Consider the following 20,389-nt stretch of genomic DNA (forward strand, 5'->3'; position numbering starts at 1 on the left):
AGGGAGGGAGGAAGGGAGGAGGGAAGGAAGAGAATTGGCCAACTGGCTTTGAGATTAGACAGCCTTGGATTCCAGTCCCAGCATGCCCTTTACTAACCAGGTGACTGGGGGACATAACTTCTCGATTGACTTTCACATGAGACTTCCTGGGATGGTATCATGACGCAGTGAGGCATGGAAGACGTTCCATCTTCACGGTGCCCGGGCAAGGAAGACTTTAGGCAAATGTCAGCTTTGCTTTTGAGTTGGAACATGTTTGAGCAGATGCTGGCCAGGTGAGGGAAGTCCCCAAACATTTCCAGTGGCCTCTGAAAACCCCGGGGAAACTTCGCAGAAGACCCTTCCACAGCTGGACTTGATAGTTGAAAGCCCAGCGCTCTAGGTATGAGTCCTGGCATTGCCACTTTCTCTCTCTGTGACTCTGGGCACCGGACTTTGCCTTAGTTTCCACCTCTGTGAAATGGAGCAGAGAGCTGGCACAGTAGCAGTGGGCATCACCTAGGAGAGACTCTAGCTTGGTCCTGCCCCACACCCAGTATAAAGGTGAGGGGCATCCCTGGGTGGCTAAGCTTTCTTTAGAAAGGTTAGACTGGTGATTCATACAGGAGGTGATCCCTAACTGGGCCTTGAGGAATGCATAGGAGTTGGTAGACAGGCATTCTGAGCAGAGGGAACAGTCTGGGCAAAAGTTCGGAGTGGGGAAACATGCTGAATTGGGTTTGGGAGGGGCCGACGCTTAGGAGGAGCTGAACATCAACAGATTGGTGAGGCTGGAGTTGAGGTTGGCAGGTCCTCCGCTGCCAGGCTGAGGAATTGGGAACTTCTCCTCGGGGTGAGAGGGAGCCATGTTTGGGTGCGTGAGCAGGCCAGGGATCTAGGTAGCAGAAGGCTAGACTTACGGGAATCCAGAGAGCACTTGGCTGAGGGCCTTGTCCAGGCCACACTTATTGTGGGCAGTGGCTGCATAGAGGAAGGGAGGGGCAGACAAATATTTGAAGAGCAGAGTGACCAGGACTTGGTGAGGGACCAAAGGTGGGGAGTCAAGGAGAGGTACAGGCGAGACAGATCTCCTCCACCAGTCTGGCCTTCGGGACAAGGAGCTGGGCTCGGAGATTTGGGGGCTGAGGTTTGAGGGGGCCTCTGGCTCTGCAGGTTGGGGTTTGCAGCAGGTGATGAGAGGTCAGAGATGGACGTCTGAGGGTTTTCTCGGTCTTTTATTTGAACAGTAAAGTGTACAAGTCAATGAATTTTAGTGTGTTTATAGATGTGCAACCATCAGCACAACCTAATTTTAGAACATTTTCATCTCCCTAAAAAGGAAACTTCGTACCCATTTACACTCACTCTCCTAACCTCTTAAATGGATTAAGAATAATCTTACCTCCAATAACCCCACTTTACAGCTCAGGAAACTGAGGTTCCATTTCTGCAGCCCCAAGGGCTGGGACTGTTCCAGAGGCAAAGTCACTCACCCACAGCCCATAGCAAAGAAGCAAAAAAGCTAGGATCCAACCCTAGGCCCCTGACACTTTAACAGCATTGTCGAGTGACATTTCAGAGCCTCTTGAGAAAGGAACAGTGACTAAGAGTCCTCAAGACTTCTCCCTGGGGAGCCTGGGGGTTTCAGTGCTAAGTCACAGTTCACTGAGACTCTGCTCTAAATTTTCACTGGCAATCCAGTCTTGGGCTTCTGTTACCTCATGCAGAGTAGAGACCCTGACCTGCAGAAACCAAGCCCACGGGTTGTGTTTTCAGGGGCTACTCAAAGTTGCGCTTTGAGTCTGTGGGTTGCTCTTACAGCTTTACCATTTCACAGGATCACACAGTGCACTTGGGAACTTGAATCAGTGTGGGTGGCTCAACTTTATTCTTTCTATAAATACAGACTGACTACTGTATGCCAACAACATGACAGGGGACAAAGCAGACCAAGATCCCTGCCCTCCTGGGCTGACATTCCATGGGAGAATTTAAGGAGAAATGAGTTCCCTGAGTAGGTGATCTTGTCTGTCGAGGGTGAGGGGTGCTACAGAGAAAAATAAGGCCAAGAAAGAAGGGGGAGCAGAAGTCTTTTAAAAACAATCTCCAATGGATTGGGCAGCTGAAATTCCCTTATTTCACAGGACAGCTGGTGACGGGCTCTGAGGTTCTTTCCCACTTTTCACTCCTAGACTCTGCAGTGAATAAGGAATTGTTTGGCCCCCTTCACATCCACTCGGGGACTTCTCACCTGTTTCTTCTGAAGCTCTTAACATTCCTGTCTGGCTTAGGTGTTTGGGGGAGTGTGTTTTAGGGAAAGACTGGTGAGGTTTTCTGGGGCAGATGAGGCCCATGCTCCAGTGTCCCCTGCTGGCGGATGTCCTGTCCGGCTCACAGAACATTCCCTCTCTCCCCCGCCCAGGGTTCCCAGAGCGTGTGGAGCTGGAATCCCTACCCCACTGGCAGCCAGTGGGCAAAAACCTCACCCTGCGCTGCCAGGTGGAGGGAGGAGCGCCCCGGCCCCATCTCTCCGTGGTCCTGCTCCGTGGGGAGGAGGAGCTGAGTCGGCAGACGAAAGTCAACCTCACTGAGGTCACGGCCACAGTGCTGGCAGGCAGAGACGACCATGGAGCCAATTTCTCTTGTCGCACGGAACTGGACCTTCGGTCTGAAGGGCTGGGATTGTTCCAGAACGTTTCAGCCCCCAGGCAGCTCCGAACCTTCGGTGAGACATGGGAGATCATGCAGGAGGACAGGCTGAGGGGGAGTTCTGGCTTGGCGTGAGGGGTTCTTGGGAAGGAGGGGCCCTTGGCCATGAGGATACTGAGAAGGTGTCGACCTACATTGCAAAGATTTCTGAAAAGAACATCTTCTTGGCCACTGGAGTGTGTGTTAGGGGATAGGGTGCTTGGGCCACGGGATCTTCTGAGAAAGCTGTGACCTAGAGTAAGGGGTGCGAGTGACCCAGGCCACAGCCTCCTGGGAAGAGGAGTTCTAAGCGATGAAATGAAAATGCTCCAGGAAAGGCTTCACTACCCTCTCTGTTCACATCCGCCTTCTCTCACCAGTCCTGCCAGTGACCGACCCGCACCTTGCCGCCCCCTTGATCATGGAAGTGGGCACGCGGTGGCTGGTGAACTGCACCCTGGTTGGGCTGTTCCCAGCCTCAGAGGCCCAGGTCATGCTGGTGCTGGGGGAGCAGAAGCTGGAACCCACAGTCAAGTACAACGATGACTTCCTCTGGGCTAGCGCCTGGGTCGAGGCGAAATCAGAAGAGGAGGGCACCCACCAGCTGACGTGTGCCGTCATCCTGGGAAACCAGAGCCGGAGGTCGCAGCAGACTGTGACCATCTACAGTAAGTAGAGACCAGGGTGGGGCTTCTGAGGGGGTGTGGCCAGCACTAGGGGCTGGGCTCACTGTGTACTCCATCCCCAGGCTTCCCTGCTCCCAGCCTGACCCTGAGCCAGCCCGAGGTCTCGGAGATGACTGTGGTGAGCGTGGAGTGCAAGGCCCATGCTGGAGCCATGGTGACGATGCTGAGTGGGGCTCCAGCCGGGCCTCCAGCCTCAAGCGTCCAATTTCAACTGAACGTTACAGCCGAGGACAATGGGCACAGCTTCTTGTGTTCTGCTGCCCTGGAGGTGGCTGGGGAGGTGCTGTACAAGAACAAGACCCTGAAACTCCATGTTCTGTGTGAGTGGGACCGCTGGACAATGACTTCTAATCTCCAAGGCCCAATCCCTAAGACGTCATGAGCTCCTGACCTCTGGGGCCCACCCCTGTGCCCACCTGGGTGGCCTCCTCACTGGGTACCTGCCTAAGTCCTCTGGTCCTAGGTGGTGAGAAAGGTGTCATGGTCCCTGACTCAGTCCTTCATCTTGCTGTGTTTCTCCAGATGGCCCCCGACTAAATGAGAAGGATTGCCCAGGAAATTGGACGTGGCAGGAAGGCTCCCAGCAGACCCTGAGGTGCCAGGCCTGGGGGAACCCAACCCCTAAGCTGGACTGTCGCCAGAATGGGACTGGGTTTTTGCTGCCCATCGGGGACCTGAGGCCTGTCAAGAGGGAGATTTCAGGCTCCTATGTGTGTCGGGCTAAGAGCAGTCGCGGTGAGGTCATCCGTGAAGTGGTCGTGAACGTGATCTGTGAGTGTGCTGGTGTTCTGGGCTGGGCTGGGCAGGGCAGGGGCAGTGAGCCCAGCTCAACCCTCATCATTCCCTATTGTTCTCACAGACCACGATAATAACGTGATCATCATCGTGCTGGTGACAGCCTTAGTCATCGTGAGCGTTGTACTCACAGGTGCTTACCTCTATAACCGCCAGCGGAAGATCCGGGAATACAAGCTACAGAAGGCCCAGGAGGCGGCCGCCATGAAGCTGAACACACCACCCTGAGCCTGTCCTAGGACAAGGCCTCCACTGGTGACATCGGTGCTGCATTGAGCAGTGGTGGACATATACCATTCAGCTGCATCTGCCTTCCCAGGATGCCAGAGGACAGACTAGACCTCAGTCAGGATACACACAACATTCAGGGTCATGGTACCTGCACACTTAGTACCTCCAGGCCTCACGCTTGACCTGTAGCCACAGGTTGAGCCAAGACTTGGGGGCAAGGCTCGGGGTATGACTGAAAGGGATGTCAAAGGCTGACCCGGCCAGAGGGGTATGATGGAGACGCACACCTCCAACACGGGGGACACCCATCTGGGAAACATCAAAACTCACCCCTTACTGCGTGTGCTGAAGCCCTACAGTTCTGAGAGAGGGGACCACGCCAAACACAGGCACTACTGAAATACAAATCCCTACACTTCCTTTGATAGATGCCAGCTCTGGCAGTGCTGTCCACTGACTGTTGCCAACTCTTGGTGATATATTTATTCAGTTGTTCTTTTACCAGGTATTTATTAGTGCCTTTGATGTGGGGTAGAATGGTAAATAAGACGAACAGAGGTTTCTGCCCTTAGGGAGCTCTGTCTAATGTCATTCAGGGTTGCCAGGTACAGTTGTGTTGGCTGTGCACTGCACAAGAGCGCCTGGCGAAAGGATCCAGTGGGGTGGAATTTCCCACTCCATCGGCCAAACTGCTTTCCTCCAGAAGGGGACTACCGGTGCAACACGGTCTAGCTGGTGACGTGCCCAGGGACGACTCCCGGAGCCCTGACCACCCAGCACTGGTGTTGACATCTGTTAGCCACCTCTCCACCCATATGCATCTTTGTTAGTGCTCACAATGACACTTGGTGGCATGCCTAAACATGAGTGCCCAATCCTTGGCAGCTAAAGTATGGAGTCCCATGAAACTATGTCCAACCCCTCTTTGCCCCTGCTTTGTCCTGTTTCCATCTCATTGGGACCATGCAAGAAAAGAACTCTGGCAGCTCCAAATTCCTGCAGTGATGAGGGCCCAACAGGCAGTGGGGAGGAGAGGCCTTGGAGGACCCCCTCCCAGGTCCGGAAGCCTCTCCCTTGTGCTAATAAAGCTTTTTCATCTGGCTCAGCCTTGTGTGAATTGAGGGGAAGTGTCACATCCAGATGGAGCTCTTTCTAGCCCTACCACAGCCCTGTCCTCCCACTTCCTCTCCCAAGAAAAGGCTGCAATTCAAGACCCAACCCTGAGGCCTTAATCCAAATCTGAGTTTATCAAGAACTTTTGAGACGCTAGTGAAAATTAAAGATCCTTCTCTGGGGAAAAATACTAGGACATTGGTTTATAATGGTGTCTGGAATCCCATTCTTGAGTCAAGAGAGGCGGGTATATATTGCAGGGCTCCTGGGCCCTCCGGGAGCCTCTATCTCTCCGGGTGGGGCTGAGAAGGCGGGGCTTCGAGCCTCTTTATCTCCAGAGCCAGCCGTGGCTTCCTGGCGCGGGGTCCTTCAGTTCGGCTTTTTGCCATGGGGTTGCTGCTCCACCTCTCTCTGGTGGTTTTGCTGGCTGCCGCCTATCCGGGAGGAAGGAGCGCGCTGAGGCGCCGGGCTGCGCCCGCACAAGGCTCCGGAGATAGCTCTCCAGCGCCCTCGGAGACCAAAGCGTTGTTCTGGGTGCGCATAAGCCCCAACTTCATGGCTGAGCCACCTGGGAGTTCAGTGTGGCTCAACTGCAGCAGCAGCTGCCCCCTGCCAGAGGGTTTCAGCCTCCGTACCGGACTGCAGCGAGGCCAGAACATCAGTGGGCCCAGCTGGGTCTCCTTCCAGCTGCTGGATGTGAGGGCCTGGAGCTCCAATGTGCACTGCTTCGTCACCTGCGCAGGAGTAACACGGGGTGCCACCGCCAGGATCAACACCTACAGTGAGGGAAAGGGACTCAGGCCCAGTTTGGGGTGAGAGGAGGGGGACATGGGTGGGGCAGTTGACAGTCGCGCTAGGTGGCGCCCGCGGACCTTTCTCAGCGGCCCCCTCTTGCTTTAGAACGGCCACACAGCGTGATCCTGGAGCCTCCAGTCTTAGAGGGCTCTAATTATACTCTGCGCTGCCACGTGACGCACGTGTTCCCCGTGGCCTTCCTGGTGGTGAGTCTGCGGAGCGGCGGCCGGGTCATCTACTCCGAGAGCCTGGAGCGCTTCAAGGGCCCGAATCTGGCCAATGTGACGCTGACTTATGAGTTCCCGGCCAGGCCCCGCGACTTCTGGCAACCTGTGAGGTGCCACGCGCGCCTCAGTCTTGACGGCCTGGTGGTCAGCAGCAGATCGGCACCCGTGATGATAGACTTTGGTGAGTCACTCTTGTAATCCTGGGGACTTGAGGAGGGGTGGAGAAGAGTTATGACCCCGGGAGGGTGCACAGGCCAAGCTTGAGAGGCCATGCGGGTCGTCACACCTCCAAGTGCTCCGTTCCTAATTCTCACCTCCTGCCTCTAGCTTGGAGTTCTGTGTCCAAACCCTTGGCTTCTACCTCCATCGCAGCCCTTGTGGTGATCTTTCTCGTTGTGGGGGCCGCCTACCTGCGAAAGTACCTACTGATGCAGTCCCAAGCGTAGAGGTTTTCCATGCCGGCTGTGTGTGAGCAAAAAGGTATCTGGAACAATTTAAGGAACCTTGCCTGGATCAATAAAGCCTTCCTCAGCCTACCTCTGTCCCGCTGCCTAAAGGTCCACCACTAGTGCACAGCCTCAGAGAAGCGGGTTTTTTTTGGCCTTCTTGCAGTCACTTTCTCCAAATTCCTTGTCTCCCCGAGGGCACCTGAGGTTACTCAGAGCCTCAATCGCTCCGCATTGCTAGCGGTGTAGTAAACACCTGCCTTGCGGACATTATCGGTGCGGTGCCTCTGGGCAAAGCCTGAGCGCCTGAGGGCCTTGGGCTGTGGGCGGGTACCTTCAAGGTATTACTTTTCCTGATTGGCTCCTCTGTTAACACGCAGCAGCTCTGATTGGATATTACGTTTCCTTTCCCATCCCCCTTCTTTCCACTTTGATCCTGCACTTAACTGTAGTACAAGGATAGGGCGAGAACTGAGCCCAGAGTTCACTTGTCAGCGATGGGAATAAGGGCACAAATGGGCAAGGTCACAGGGATATACCGAGGGCGTGCATACGCAGAAAAGGTACCCATGTTGTGACTGCGGAGAAGGAGCAATCGGATGGTACATGTTGGGTGGCTCAGACGCGCGTCCTGGCAATGTCCTGATGGTCACCGGGCCTGGTGGGTACACAAGAGTGTCAAAGCTTGAGGCCCGGATGCTGGGTCAAAAGTGTCACAGCTGGTCTTTTGGTCTCGCATGGTCACAGAATCCGGACCCGTACTGAATGCCTGGCAGGGCCCGCGTGGTCCAGGACCCCGCTCACCGCGCGGGGGGGCGCTCTTCCGCGGCTCTTGCTCGCACACGCCGAGTAGACACGTGCCTGCTGCACACTGGGTAAATACAGACTGGGAGCTCAGCCGACCCTAATTTAGACGCCTGCGAACGCTGAGCTCACGCACACGTGTTCCCGACTCGCTGGCATTTTGGTTCCCGCCCCCTCTGTCGCGTGCGGGGGCGGAGCCAGAGAGGGACTGGGGGCGTGGCTGTAACCCTCAGCTCCCCGGGGTCAAAAGGGAAAGAATCAATGAGGGAGGCATCCCACGCCAGTCACTGGATCTACCCCATCTTGCGCTTCCCAAATCTCTCCTAGCCCCAAATCAATCTCCGCCCCAAGAGGCTCTGGTGGGAAGGGCTAAATATGAGGGCGGAGCTCGGAGTTCCATTATCACAGCATCTAAGCTAGGGGTGGGGTGGAGGTTTGAGAAGGGCAATCCAGCAACCCCCCGACCTCCGCGTCGCCGCCGGGGATGACGCGGGAACGCGCAGCCACCCTCAGAAGGCTCCGGACAATTGAACAGGCCTCCACGTAGACCCTGGGGGTCGCTGGCTCCTGCCGCACGCCTTCACCCAGGCCAGGAGCCTGGCGCACGCTCTCCCTCCCGCCTCCCCATCGCCTCTGCCACCGCCCCCTCCTTGGAAACCAAGTTACCAACGTTAAACCAATCCCAGAGCGCAACTCTGCCTCCTCCACACCCCACCCGCCGCGCCGCGCCGCGCGGTCCTCGAGCCCAGCTCGGCACTCGCGCTCCCCTTGCTTCCTGAGCTTTCCCCGCGGCGGCGATGCCAGGGCCCTCGCCAGGGCTGCGCCGGGCGCTGCTCGGCCTCTGGGCTTCCCTGGGCCTGGGGGTCTTCCACCTCTCAGGTAAGAGCCGGTACCGGCTCCGGGTGGACAGGGGGTGGGGTGGAGACGGAGTTCGCGGACCTGAGAAGGAGCCACTTGCCCTCTGAGCTCCGCCCTCGCCTGGCTCCCACGCTTCCGCCCCCACCTTGAGCCCTGGGTTTTCTTCTCTATTTCTCTTCCCCCAACACACACTGAAGACCTAGCTTCCCGACTCCTTGCTTGCCCAGGTCTCTACCCTACCCCCTTCGAGATGCTAGGTGCTCTTCCGCACCCAACCTCGCTCCCCGGAGATACCCATGTCCCTGTGTCCCCTCCCGGGGTATCTCCTCACGCTCTGCTATGCACCACGGTCCACGGACTGGTATCTTCCCCATTCGCGCGAAGACCCGATCACTCCAACTGCCGTGATTCAGGCGCTGTTCCGGCTCCACCCGGAGCCCTGGCAACCAAGTCCCTCGATGTTCCCGCCGTCCCTTCCATGAGCCCAGCCCCGCGTCCTCTTTCTGTTCTTCACCCGGGTTTGGAGTCCTCCCTTATCCTTGATTCAGCCTCATCTCTCTTTTGCCCTCGCCTCAACCTCAGTCTTCCCCTCTCTTAGTGAGAACTCTAAAAACCACCAGTTCGCTTCCCTTTCCACACCTGGGGTCCCCTCCTCCCAGCGTTGTTGTGTGCATGGAAAACCCCATCTTTCTTCTCATTTTCCCCATTCCGCCATGCTTTTCCATCATCCATAGCCACCTTGGAGACCAGGGCTCTCCGCTGCCATGTCTCAGACACCCTCGAGGTTTGCACCCTGGGAGCGCGCCTCCAAATATTAGGCCTGGGCAGGACGCGACACTACTGAGTTCTTTCCTCACTGCGGCCTCTGCTCATTCCCCGGGAGTTCCTGACTTGTATAGGGGTGGCTTCCCAGGCTGAGCCCGCGTTTCTCCGGGCAGCGGTCGCGCAGGAGCCCTTCTGGGCGGACCTACAGCCCCGCGTGGCCCTCGTGGAACGTGGGGGATCGCTGTGGCTGAATTGCAGCACCAACTGCCCACGGCCTGAGCGCGGTGGCCTGGAGACCTCGCTGCGCCGGAATGGGACCCAGAGAGGTTTGCGCTGGCTGGCGCGGCAGCTGATAGACATTCGCGAGCCGGAGACCCAGCCGGTCTGCTTCTTCCGCTGCGCGCGGCGCACACTGCAGGCGCGTGGGCTCATTCGCACTTTTCGTGAGTTCTCAGCAGCCACACTCTTACTCCACTATTTTACCTCCCTTCCAGGCCCCGCCCCCTGGGTTACCGGGTCATCCCCTTCAGGCCCCACCCCCTGGGTCCCCATGCCGTCCAGTCTTGGCTCCCTGGGTTCCACGCTATGTGTCGCTGACCCCTGGCATTTCCGAGAGCTGTGTTTTTCCCCTTGCAGAGCGGCCAGATCGTGTGGAGCTAGTTCCGCTGCCTGCCTGGCAGCCTGTAGGAGAGAACTTCACCCTGAGCTGTAGGGTCCCCGGCGCTGGGCCTCGTGGGAGTCTCACATTGACCCTCCTGCGCGGCTCCCAGGAGCTGATCCGCCACAGCTTCGCCGGGGAGCCACCCCGAGCACGGGGCGCGGTGCTCACGGCCACTGTACTGGCGCGGAGGGAGGACCATGGGGCTAATTTCTCATGCCGCGCGGAGCTGGACCTGCGGCCCCAGGGCCTGGGTCTGTTTGAAAATAGCTCGGCCTCCAGAGAGCTCCGAACTTTCGGTAAGTGGGAGTGGGGAAGAGAAAGGGACCCAGGGGGGTCGGGCTGATGCTTAAGAAGTTTCGAGGTAGAGAAATCTAAATTCTAATTCTTACTCTACCGCTCACCAGCTGAAAGCTATTTTCCTCTCTGTGCCTTGAGGATGGTAGGATGATAGTGCATGTAAAGCGCTTAGTGCATATTGAGTGTTCAATACATAAGTTCAGGCTCTCTTCTTGGACTCTCAGCACTGTCTCCGGACCCACCGCGCCTCGCTGCCCCCCGGCTCTTGGAAGTGGGCTCGGAAAGACTCGTGAGCTGCACCTTGGACGGGCTTTTTCCAGCCTCGGAGGCCGGTGTCTACCTGGCGCTGGGGGATCAGAGGCTGAGTCCTGATATCACCCTCGAGGGGGACGAGCTCATGGCCACTGCCACAGCCACACCTAGCTCAGAGCAGGAGGGCTCCAGGCAGCTGGTCTGCATTGTGACCCTGGGGGCCGAGAGCCGCGAGACCCGGGAGAACGTGACTGTCTACAGTAAGGCAGAGTGAAGCGAGACCTCTGCGGCTCGGGGGTGGAGCCAGAGGGACTCGAAGGCGGGGCAACGAGTGGGCGGGGCTAATTATGGGGTGGGCGTGGCTTCGACGTCCTGAAGGGGCGGGGCAGATGGAGGATTGAAGCAGAATGGCGGGAGAGGCGGAGTCTGAGCCGCAGGAAGGGAATGTGGCCTGACGTGCTCAAGGGATGGGGTGAGAAGGGGCGGAGCCTGAGCTGCCCGCGAGGCAGGGCACCGTACCCGCATTTTGACCGCAGCGCTGGGAGAATTCCGGCAGACCTGGGGCAGTCTTGGCTGCGGGAGAGGCGTGGTCAGTCGACTCCCGGCAAATGCCCCGTCCCCAGGCTTCCCCGCGCCCCTCCTGACCTTAAGTGAGCCCAGCGCCCCCGAGGGGAAGATGGTGACAGTAACCTGCACTGCCGGGGCCGGAGCCCTGGTCACACTGGATGGAGTTCCAGCTGCGGTCCCGGGGCAGCCCTCTCAGCTCCAGCTAAATGCCACCGAGCACGACGACAGACGCAGCTTCTTCTGCGACGCCACCCTCGAGGTGGACGGAGAGACCCTGAATAAGAACGAGAGCGCCGAACTGCGTGTCCTATGTGAGTTTTTACCTCTTGCCTTCCTCCTCGTGCTCTCCAAGGATCTGCTTGGTCCCAAGTGGAGTCTTTCCCACAGTCCACGTGTAGCCTCTCTGTTTCCCACACCCCTGCCCGCAGATGCCCCCCGGCTGGAAGATTCGGATTGTCCCAGGAGCTGGACATGGCCCGAGGGTCCAGAGCAGATACTGCGTTGTGAGGCCCGCGGAAACCCAGAGCCCTCCGTGCACTGCGCCCGGCCTGACGGCGGGGCCGTGTTGGCGCTGGGCCTGCTGGGTCCGATCACTCGCGCACTGGCCGGCACTTACCGCTGCACTGCGACCAACATGCAGGGCGAGGCAGTCAAGGATGTGACACTGACAGTGGAGTGTGAGTGAGGGTGCGCAGGGTGCATCACTGTCTGATTCTAAAGGTCTGGGGGTGGAAAGACTACAGGGAAGGGTAGCAGCAGGGTCTGAGAAGTGCCTTTGGGCGGGATTTCAGGAAAGGGAAGGCTGGTGAGCCAGATTGGACGAAGGTTGGAGGGGAAAAGGTAGGGGTGTGGAGTTTGGTACTTGGAGAGAGTCTTGGAAAGGTGTGTGCTCCAAGGCATCTAACAAATTTTAGGTCAAAGACTGGGGGAAGGGTCCTGTGGGCGCTTTGTAGGAATCAGAAAAATGTGCCTCTTGGGGCTCATGAGGCCCTAAAACAGTGCACAGTTTGGTGCATGAAACCTCTTTGGTTCAGGGTCTCTGTGCAGGGCATAGCTGGCCCAACTTCGTGGCTACCTTGGGGCAAGAAAGAGAGTCTAGAGACATTAGTCTGATCCCCAAACCCTGAACCTAATAACATTCTCTCTTCCAGATGCACCAGCACTGGACAGCGTGGGCTGCCCAGAACGCATTACATGGCTGGAAGGAACCGAGGCCTCACTGAGCTGCGTGGCACATGGGGTCCCACCACCCAACGTGAGCTGCGTGCGCTCTGGGGAGGCAAAGGTCATTGAGGGCCTGCTCCGCGTGGCCCGGGAGCACGCAGGCACCTACCGCTGTGAAGCCACCAATGCTCGAGGCTCTGTGGCCAAAAATGTGGCCATCACAGTGGAATGTGAGTGGGGTAGCAAGGGGCAAGATGGATTATGTCAGGATAACCCTGACCTAACTTCCAGTCCCTGCATGACCCTCTGCTCCACAGATGGCCCCAGTTTTGAGGAGCTAAGCTGCCCCAGCAATTGGACATGGGTGGAAGGATCTGGACGGTTATTTTCTTGTGAGGTTGATGGGAAGCCACAGCCAAGAGTGGAGTGTGTCGGCTCTAGAAATACCAGTGAAGGGGTACTGCTGCCACTGGCACCCCCAGACCCTAGTCCCAGAGCCCCCAGTATTCCCAGTGAACCGACACCTGGTATCTACACCTGCAACGCCACCAACCGGCACGGTTCCATGGTCAAGACAGTGGCCGTGAGCGTGGAGTGTGAGCGGGGCCCAGGCAGGGATGGGGGTGGGAGGGATGTAGAGGGTGCCCTGGATCAGCCCTCCCCTGATGCCCCCCCATGACTGCTTTACAGCGCCTCCGCAAATGGATGAGTCCACCTGCCCAAGTCACCAGACGTGGCTGGAAGGGGCCGAGGCTGCTGCGCTGGCCTGCACCGCCCGAGGTCACCCCTCCCCACAAGTGCGCTGTTCCAGGGAGGGCACACCCCAGCCTCAGCGGTTGCGTGTGTCCCGACAGGATGCAGGCGACTACCGCTGCTTGGCCACCAATGCGCATGGCACAGATTCCCGGACTGTCACTGTGGGTGTGGAATGTGAGTGGGGACAGTACCAGATAGAGGGCACTTGGTGCCCAGATCAGGGACATGCAGCGGTGGGATTGCCTGGGGAGTCCCATTTCTGGGAACAAGGAATCCCGGCCTAAACCTGAGGTAATAAAAACTCTATAGAACAGGAACCCGGACCCCCTTAAGTCTGGGTCATAAGGGCAATAGCACGGGTCCCTACTTCCTCCTATTGGGTGAAGTAGGGGTGCAGGATCTTAGTCCAGACAACAGCCCGAATTTAAGGGGTGGGGGCTCTGAAGGGAGACAGGATCCTCACCTGTGCATCTGAGCAGAGATGGTCTCAGATTATGGTGGATGGAAGCAGGGCACTTGGTCAACATCCAGGCCACCGCTGAGTCCCCTTCCAACCTCCTGTATCCCGCAGACCAGCCGGTGGTAGCCGAACTGGCCGCCTCCCCTTCCGGTGGCGTGCGGCCAGGAGGGAACTTCACGTTGACCTGCCGCGCAGAGGCCTGGCCTCCGGCCCAGATCAGCTGGCGCGCACCCCCTGGGGCGCTCAACATCGGCCTGTCTAGCAACAACAGCACGCTGAGCGTTGCAGGCGCCCTGGGTAGCCACGGCGGCGAGTACGAGTGCGCAGCCACCAACGCGCATGGGCGCCACTCGCGGCGTATCATCGTGCGTGTGGCTGGTAAGTGGCCGCTGGGGGGAAAGGGTGAGGGGTTTGCAGGGGCCCGGGGTCTGCGCCTTGGGACACCTGACCTCATCCCTGCCTCCCTCTCAGTCCTCACAGAAGAGACTGAAGGAGTCCAGGGTAGAAGTCGGGGACATCCTGACGCGTGTGTGGTGGTGGTGGGGGGGGTGCTTTGATGGCGAGATGGAAGTAGGAGGTGGATGGAGGGAGAGGTTGCTGCATGAACTTCAAGGAGAGGGACCCTCTAGGGCTGTGACTGCTGTGGGGAGAAACTTATTAAGTGTGTGTTGAGGGGAGCTTCTGCCCAGTAGAGACTTGGTCCTATACATCCTCCACTGTGTCACTGTAGAGATGGGGCTTGGTGAGGGAGCAAGGGCAGAGGATGGGAGTGGGAGGCTCTAACTAGATCCCTTCCCCCTACTTCATGTCACTCTAGGGTTCGGTTCTTTCTAGGATAGAGGAATGACTCGGTTTCCCCTCATTCTTTTGGAGATGAGGAGAGTTGACTTGTGGGTATCTCTGTGGCCAGGGGCTTATATCCCCATGCGCTGGGGTGGCATTTAAAATTGGTTCTGGGTCCCACCAGCGCTGGGTGTGGCTTGGGCTTGGCATCTCGCTGGGGTGGGGGAAACCCCGAGCTCGTCCACCCTCTTTGAGGGGCTCCACCCCGCAGGTCCGTGGCTGTGGGTCGCCGTGGGCGGTGCGGCGGGGGGTGCGGCGCTGCTAGCCGCAGGGGCCGGCCTGGCCTTCTACGTACAGTCCACCGCCTGCAAGAAGGGCGAGTATAACGTGCAGGAGGCCGAGAGCTCCGGCGAGGCCGTGTGTCTCAACGGCACGGGCGGCGGCGGCTCAGGCGGGGGCGCGGGCGCCGAAGGTGGAACAGAATCTGTGGGAACCATGGAGGCACCAGCGGGGGGCGAGGTCTTCGCCATACAGCTGACGTCAGCATGAGCCCGCTCCCCTCTCCCCGCGGGCCGGGGGACGCCCCCCAGACGCACACGGGGGCTTACTGTTTATTCACTTATTTATGTATTCAGTTCCAGGGCGTCACCCCCATTTTCTACCCTCCCCCAATAAAGTTTTTATAAAGGACTCCGGTTCCGTTTGTGTTGGTCTCTGCAGTGTGGAAGCAACCCAGGGTTTGAATCTCACGAAGGTTATTTATTCAAAAGGCTGTTTTTGTTTTCGTGAGTCTACTATGTATAGGCATAGTCTGCAGGGAGCTTCTCCCCATTCCACATTTCCTCTCACTGGACCCTTGGGCACGCGTGCGAACTGCTTTTCTTTCTCCCTCTCTTCCACCCAGCGCTGCTGTCTAATCTGGCTAACTTGGGGGTGGGAGCTAGGTGCTTCCCCAGGCTTGGTTCCAGGCAGAGCTGAGGCCACCTTCCCAGGACAGGTGGAGTTCCCCTCCTAGTCTGCGCTTCAGACTCCAGCCCTGAAGCCTCCACCAAATGATAAATAAAGGCAGTGGCTGCAGCTGTTGGTGTCAGCACCCAGGATGTCTCTGCCTCATTCTTAATGCTTCCTCCATCTTGTGCCCATCCACTGTGCCTCTGTTTACCTCCAAACTGCCTTTGGAATTGGCCTATCATGATTCAGAACAGAGACACAGGGTATCACCCGAAACCCTCACTGCACACCACTATCCCCCTCACTCCTCACAGCATAAGGAGAGAACAGCTGCCTCCCCCCCCCCACATCTGCTCCCTCAAAAGCAGGAACAGAGCTGTAGAGAAGGAAGCAGGTATGAACAGCTCCAGCTCTATCAGCTGCCCATGCCAACATTTCACGAGCAAAGGCGAGAGCAGGAAACAGCAATTAAGGTCAAGCCAGTGCTGGGTGCCAAGTACAGAAAGCAACGTGTTGCAAGTGTGGTACAGCCCCTGCAGTCTCACCCCCATCAATCATCTCTCCACTCCCATCTGCTTCCTCTGGGTTCCTTGAACCCCACAAAGTCCTGCCTGCCACAGGGCCTTTGCTCTTGCCATTCTATCTACCTGAAGTGTCCTCACCCCAAAAAGTCCCATAGCTAGTTCCTTATCCTCAGGTCTCTATGCAAATGTAAACTCCTCAGAGAGGCCTTCGTGAGAACCATGGCTAAGGTCGTCTCCCAACTCCTCACCTCCTTCTATATTTTGTCTGTAGCACCAGTGACTACTTGACATTCTATTAGCCATATAAGTGAAATTTTTTTACTATCACTCTAGAACACTGACTGCACTAGAACAGGGATCTTTTTTTCTATTTACTACACAGCATCCTCACTGGTGCCTGGCACACAGTAGTTGCTAAATAAATGTTGAATAAATGGATAAAAGCCACCATGAGTTTGCAGACACAGTCTGAGACCTTCATATGTTCAGTGTGTGTCCCCAAAGAGGTTCTCCATGCTGGGCACTGGGATAGCCTGTCATGGTCAGGGACACAGACGTAGTGACCTTGGCACTCTGAAGTCATGGTCCAGTGGAGGAGAGGAATGTGACTGAAATGACCCTGGAGCAGTAGAGAACTAAAAATTCTGGTGGGTCTAAGAGGGAGACCAGCAAGAAGCCGAACTAGAGCCTGCCATGAATGGGAGCGGGGTGTCTGTTTTAGACGGGGTGGTCAAGGGGAGCTTCTTTGAAAGCCAAGCTTCCCCATCCCCAAGTGGTGAGAAGGCAGCAGCTATGGGAGACATGGGGGAAGGGTGTTCTGAGCCCAGGAAGGTTGGGACCAAACGAGTCAGGGGCCTAAGGGCTGAGGAATCTGGGCCCAGGCCTTCTGTACAGGCCCATCCAGGAGAGCTAAAGGAGGTCTTGCAGGGACTCGCCTTCCTGGGGCATATGGCCAGGCAGGTCTCACTCAATCCGAAGGCAGGGATCACCCTTGACCTGCTGCATCCCACCCACCCTTGACTTCCAGCCTTCCCTCCCTGTGAGCACTGGCACCCAGTGTCTTGGTGATAAGCTCTGCCCAAGGCCTGTGGCTTCAGGCTGGGGACACCTTTTGGTGGGATTAGAGAGATCTTGACAGAAGGGAAGGGGGACTGCTGCCTGGAAGGGTGCAGGAAGGTGACATTCTGCAGGCAGGGGTGGAACTGACAGTTGAAGGGCCCGCTTGTGTCTGTATCACCGTGCCAGTGTGTGTCATCTGGTGTTTCATGTGTGTCTTCTATTGGTGGACACGTGTCTGTCAACCCATGTATCTTTCAGCCTCGTGTGTGGTCTGTGTTTTCTCATGTGAATGTCAGCACATGTGTATCTTGTGTGTTGATGTGTATGTCTACCTTGTGTGTCTGTCTTTCTATATGTGTTGTCTGTCTCTGAGTGTGGCGGATGTTTCCCTGTGTGGAACGTTGTGGTACATATGACTAATTCTCTGTGGGGGGCTGGTGCTTGTGTATGTGACTGTGTGTGTCTCTCAGAACCCCAATGAGAAAACACCTGCCCACATTCCTGGGCTGGGGGAGAAGCAGGCGATGGCACAAGAGATGAGATCCCCAAGTCACAGCGATCCTGCTGAGTAGTTTTGCTCTTTATTGTCCCTGCTAGTAACAGTATGAGTGTCACTGCTGAGAGCATTTCCTGAGGGGGGGCTCCGCCAAGCCTGATTGGAGCAGGGGCCAAGAAGGGGGCCAGTGACGCCCTGAGACAGGAGCTCTGGGGCCTGAGGCCTGGGTCTTCCGTCTATGGTCCCTAAAAGGGGCAGGGGGAGAGACGAGGCTGGCTGGAGCCCTCAAGACCCAAGCTCCTTCCCCATTCCTCCTAGGAGGGCTTCCACTCATTCTTCCTCTGGGAAAACTGAGACAAGATAGGCTTGGCTGGGTGAGGAAGGGCTTACCCCTCCTGAGTTGGGCCTTGGTGGGGGCCCAGGGACACCCCGCATCTGCCACATAATCTCTTGGGCTGGACATTTTTCCTGGGAACCAGCCAGCAGCTGGAACACCGGGTGCCATATTTCTTGTACCTGGGGTGGGAGTACAAGAAACCAATATTCAGGATGCACCAGGGGCACAGAAACCGCCACAAGGAAACCACTTTTCCCAAAGGTGGCTGTTTTCCCTTCCCAATACCCCATGCTGGCTAAGCACAGGCTGATCTAGGAACCCCACCCCAACTCCTTCCTCCATTCTGCAGACCTGATACCACAGGCATTGCAGAGAGGGGTACCGTCTTCAGCATCTCTCCAGAGTGGGGTCCTCTGGGTCCTACAGGAAGCACAGCGCCGGGGTCCTGAAGGGACAGAGGCCAAAGGGCAGAGGTCAGAGGCCAAGAGTCTGAGCTCAGGAGACCTGTGTGCAGTGGAGTGGGCATTTAAGGGGATCTCTGTGAAGGCCCCACCTGGCTCTGGGCCAGCCCTGGGTGTTGCCAGATCTAAGACAGAGGGAAAAGCAGGAAGGGAGACAGATGGCAAAGCTCCGCAGAGGAGGAAGCCGGGGGTGGGGTGACTCAGCCAAGTGGAGGGGGCACTGTGACTCCTCCTGGATGGGTCTAAATGGGGAAGCAGGATGGGGAGAAAGACATGGAGGTCAGGAGGTTACGCCCCCCCCCAAATGTTTATAGCTCTCATGTCTCCAAGACTCACCCAGGGCCTCGCTGCCTCCCAGGTTGGCCTCAGGGCCCCCACCAGGGCCTGTAGTGGGACCCTGAGAGCGGCTGCTGCAGGCCAGACTGGAAAGCAGACAAGGTGGTTAGCTTTGGAGGAACCTGTATCATGTCCCAGACAGCCCCTCAAAATGAAGATTTCCTATCAAAGTATCAGGCAACCCTCAGGAGGTATCTGATGTCCAAAAGGCCTGGCTTTGTCCCTCATTAGCAGTAATAATAATGATTATCATCTGAAGAGATAGTTTGCCTGAGGCCAGTCCGCCAGGTTGAAATCCTATTTCTCTCCAGTCCTTGCTGTGTGTCCCTGGACAACTGATCTCTCTCTCTGTGCCTCAGTTCCTGCATCTATAAAATGGGCTTTACAAGGCTTCAATAGCCCACATACATCAAGTGCTACCTATTATCTTTTACTGTTGTTCCTGACAAATGGTAGCTATTATCATTACTGGGGAAAATAATGGTTAGCATCAGCTGTCAGAATGGTCAAGAGGAGACCCAGGCTCAGACCTGGACATGACTGGCTATGGCGGCAGGGCAGAAACTGGCACCAGTCCTGCTCAAACACTAGGCCATTTGTAATGCAGGGCTCAAATAGGAGTCTGTGAGCCCTGAGGGCATCCCATCCCAGGCCTCTGTCCCCACAATTATCAACTGCATAAAGGGCACCATCACCAGGGCCAGTCCCTACCTGTACTCCCTACCTGTAGCTGGGTATGATCTGTAGGCTGGAATCCGGCTTTATCTGAAACTTCAATGTCACCCCCTCGAACTGGGGGTCCACTTTCTCGGCGCCCTGGTGAGGATTCAACTGCTTCCGGGATCTCCTCTGTGGTGGGGCGGAAGGGGCTGGGGGAGACCCTGGGGGTCCCAGGCTGCAGTGTTGCTGGTTGATTGGGGTCAGCATAGCCCTGGCATCCCCAGCCAGAAGTTGGGGTCCCACCGTCCCCAGGGCCTTCAGCTCCCAGCAGGGTTCTAGGGCCTGAGTGTTCCCAGCGGGGGGCTGGGTCAGCTCCTCTGCTGTGTCTTGGAGGAAGTGCAGGGCAGTGACTGAGTCCTGGTGCGCAGGCCAGAAAGACCTGGAAACAAGGGACAGTGTGGTCATCCCCTTTCCTGAGCAGCACCTACATAGGCCTCAGGGACACGCGGCAAAGGCAATTGCATAACCTCTGACCACATGACCCCACGTATCCTTGGGGACCAGAACCTCTTCTATGTAAGTACCAGTAACTAACATTGTGACCCCTGAATAACCCCAGGAACCAAAGGTCATGACCCCTTGACCACTGGGCCAGGTTGGGGGAAGGGGCCGCTCCTTAACGCACCTGCCACTGGCTCTGAAGCATCTTGGAGTCCTTGGCGCCTGCTGGGTGGGGGGTCCGGGGCGGGGCTCGGGGTCCAGACAGGACGGCGCCAGCAGTTCTCGCAGCATCATGGAGAGGTCCGGCGCAGGCTCGGCCTCCATCACACCCCAGCCCAGCCCCCCTCCCTGAATCTCGCCCAGCCCCGCCCCTGCCGGCCCACGGATGAGCGCCACCTGGGTGGGGAGGGACCTGCAAGGTGCTGGTGATTCAAGCAGAGGGGGCAATGAGCCTCACTTGGGAGGGGCAGGGCGGGTCGATGTCGGGCACCTACTTCCTAGCCCCAACTCTCAGGCCAGCCCTAGCCCCTCGCTACCTTCCCACTCTGCTTGTTTGGCCTCCACACCACTGGCGGCCCGAGGACAGCCCCGGCCCCTCCAAATCCCTCCGCGGCTGCGGGGGCGGGGCCTTGCACGCTGACTCACGTGGGCCTTCAGATTCCCAGGCCCTCTCCTCCAGACCTCTGCCTCAGTTTCCCTGATGGCCTCATCACTGCTGTGGGAGGGGAGACCTGGGG

The 20,389-nt window shown here is 57.4% G+C and overlaps 4 protein-coding genes across 5 annotated transcripts in view; 3 read left to right on the forward strand and 1 right to left on the reverse strand.

The window, feature by feature from the left end:
• ICAM1 (intercellular adhesion molecule 1) overlaps window positions 1-5,480 on the forward strand; it is an 8,940-nt gene extending 3,460 nt beyond the window's left edge. The window contains exons 3-7 of the mRNA XM_011380255.2: window positions 2,402-2,704; window positions 3,048-3,335; window positions 3,416-3,673; window positions 3,876-4,124; window positions 4,213-5,480. Coding sequence (XP_011378557.1) covers window positions 2,402-2,704; window positions 3,048-3,335; window positions 3,416-3,673; window positions 3,876-4,124; window positions 4,213-4,376 — 1,262 coding nt within the window. The 3' untranslated portion in view covers window positions 4,377-5,480. The remainder of the gene's footprint in view (window positions 1-2,401; window positions 2,705-3,047; window positions 3,336-3,415; window positions 3,674-3,875; window positions 4,125-4,212) is intronic.
• A 155-nt stretch (window positions 5,481-5,635) lies between these two features.
• Window positions 5,636-7,169, forward strand: ICAM4 (intercellular adhesion molecule 4 (Landsteiner-Wiener blood group)). The gene is made up of 3 exons (XM_011380253.2): window positions 5,636-6,273; window positions 6,393-6,695; window positions 6,842-7,169. Exons 1-3 carry the CDS (start codon window positions 5,880-5,882, stop codon window positions 6,958-6,960), a joined length of 816 nt encoding a protein of 271 aa, XP_011378555.1. The 5' UTR covers window positions 5,636-5,879; the 3' UTR covers window positions 6,961-7,169.
• Window positions 7,170-8,112: 943 nt separating this feature from the next.
• ICAM5 (intercellular adhesion molecule 5) lies at window positions 8,113-15,017 on the forward strand. 2 transcript variants are annotated; one of them, XM_011380256.2, is made up of 11 exons: window positions 8,118-8,643; window positions 9,561-9,830; window positions 10,024-10,344; window positions 10,570-10,857; window positions 11,221-11,475; window positions 11,593-11,841; window positions 12,316-12,558; window positions 12,646-12,924; window positions 13,019-13,258; window positions 13,656-13,922; window positions 14,599-15,017. In XM_011380256.2, exons 1-11 carry the CDS (start codon window positions 8,562-8,564, stop codon window positions 14,874-14,876), a joined length of 2,772 nt encoding a protein of 923 aa, XP_011378558.1. In that variant the 5' UTR covers window positions 8,118-8,561; the 3' UTR covers window positions 14,877-15,017. The 2 variants fall into 2 exon arrangements, with proteins under 2 accessions (XP_023379185.1, XP_011378558.1); XM_023523417.1 differs by lacking the exon at window positions 12,646-12,924 and having other exon boundaries at window positions 8,113-8,643.
• Window positions 15,018-17,420: 2,403 nt separating this feature from the next.
• ZGLP1 (zinc finger, GATA-like protein 1) lies at window positions 17,421-20,306 on the reverse strand. The gene is made up of 6 exons (XM_011380260.2): window positions 19,837-20,306; window positions 19,216-19,590; window positions 18,492-18,577; window positions 18,046-18,139; window positions 17,748-17,873; window positions 17,421-17,602 (listed from the first exon to the last, which is right to left on the reverse strand). The coding sequence occupies exons 1-6, from the start codon at window positions 19,974-19,976 to the stop codon at window positions 17,473-17,475; spliced, it is 951 nt and encodes a 316-aa protein (XP_011378562.1). The 5' UTR covers window positions 19,977-20,306; the 3' UTR covers window positions 17,421-17,472.
• Between the last annotated feature and the right edge of the window lie 83 nt (window positions 20,307-20,389).

This window comes from Pteropus vampyrus, unplaced genomic scaffold (genome assembly GCF_000151845.1).
Source record: "Pteropus vampyrus isolate Shadow unplaced genomic scaffold, Pvam_2.0 Scaffold391, whole genome shotgun sequence".
NCBI classification, from domain to species: Eukaryota; Metazoa; Chordata; class Mammalia; order Chiroptera; family Pteropodidae; genus Pteropus; species Pteropus vampyrus.

Coding starts and splice junctions, on each gene's coding strand:
- ICAM4 (XM_011380253.2), top strand. CDS start 5,880: ATGGGGTTGCTGCTCCACCTCTCTCTGGTGGTTTTGCTGGCTGCCGCC. Junction 6,274..6,392: donor CGCCAGGATCAACACCTACA/GTGAGGGAAAGG, acceptor CTCTTGCTTTAG/AACGGCCACACAGCGTGATC. Junction 6,696..6,841: donor ACCCGTGATGATAGACTTTG/GTGAGTCACTCT, acceptor TCCTGCCTCTAG/CTTGGAGTTCTGTGTCCAAA.
- ICAM5 (XM_011380256.2), top strand. CDS start 8,562: ATGCCAGGGCCCTCGCCAGGGCTGCGCCGGGCGCTGCTCGGCCTCTGG. Junction 11,842..12,315: donor TGTGACACTGACAGTGGAGT/GTGAGTGAGGGT, acceptor TCTCTCTTCCAG/ATGCACCAGCACTGGACAGC. Junction 12,925..13,018: donor AGTGGCCGTGAGCGTGGAGT/GTGAGCGGGGCC, acceptor ACTGCTTTACAG/CGCCTCCGCAAATGGATGAG.
- ZGLP1 (XM_011380260.2), bottom strand. CDS start 19,976: ATGGAGGCCGAGCCTGCGCCGGACCTCTCCATGATGCTGCGAGAACTG. Junction 17,874..18,045: donor TGCAATGCCTGTGGTATCAG/GTCTGCAGAATG, acceptor CTCCCACCCCAG/GTACAAGAAATATGGCACCC. Junction 17,603..17,747: donor CAAGGCCCAACTCAGGAGGG/GTAAGCCCTTCC, acceptor TGCCCCTTTTAG/GGACCATAGACGGAAGACCC.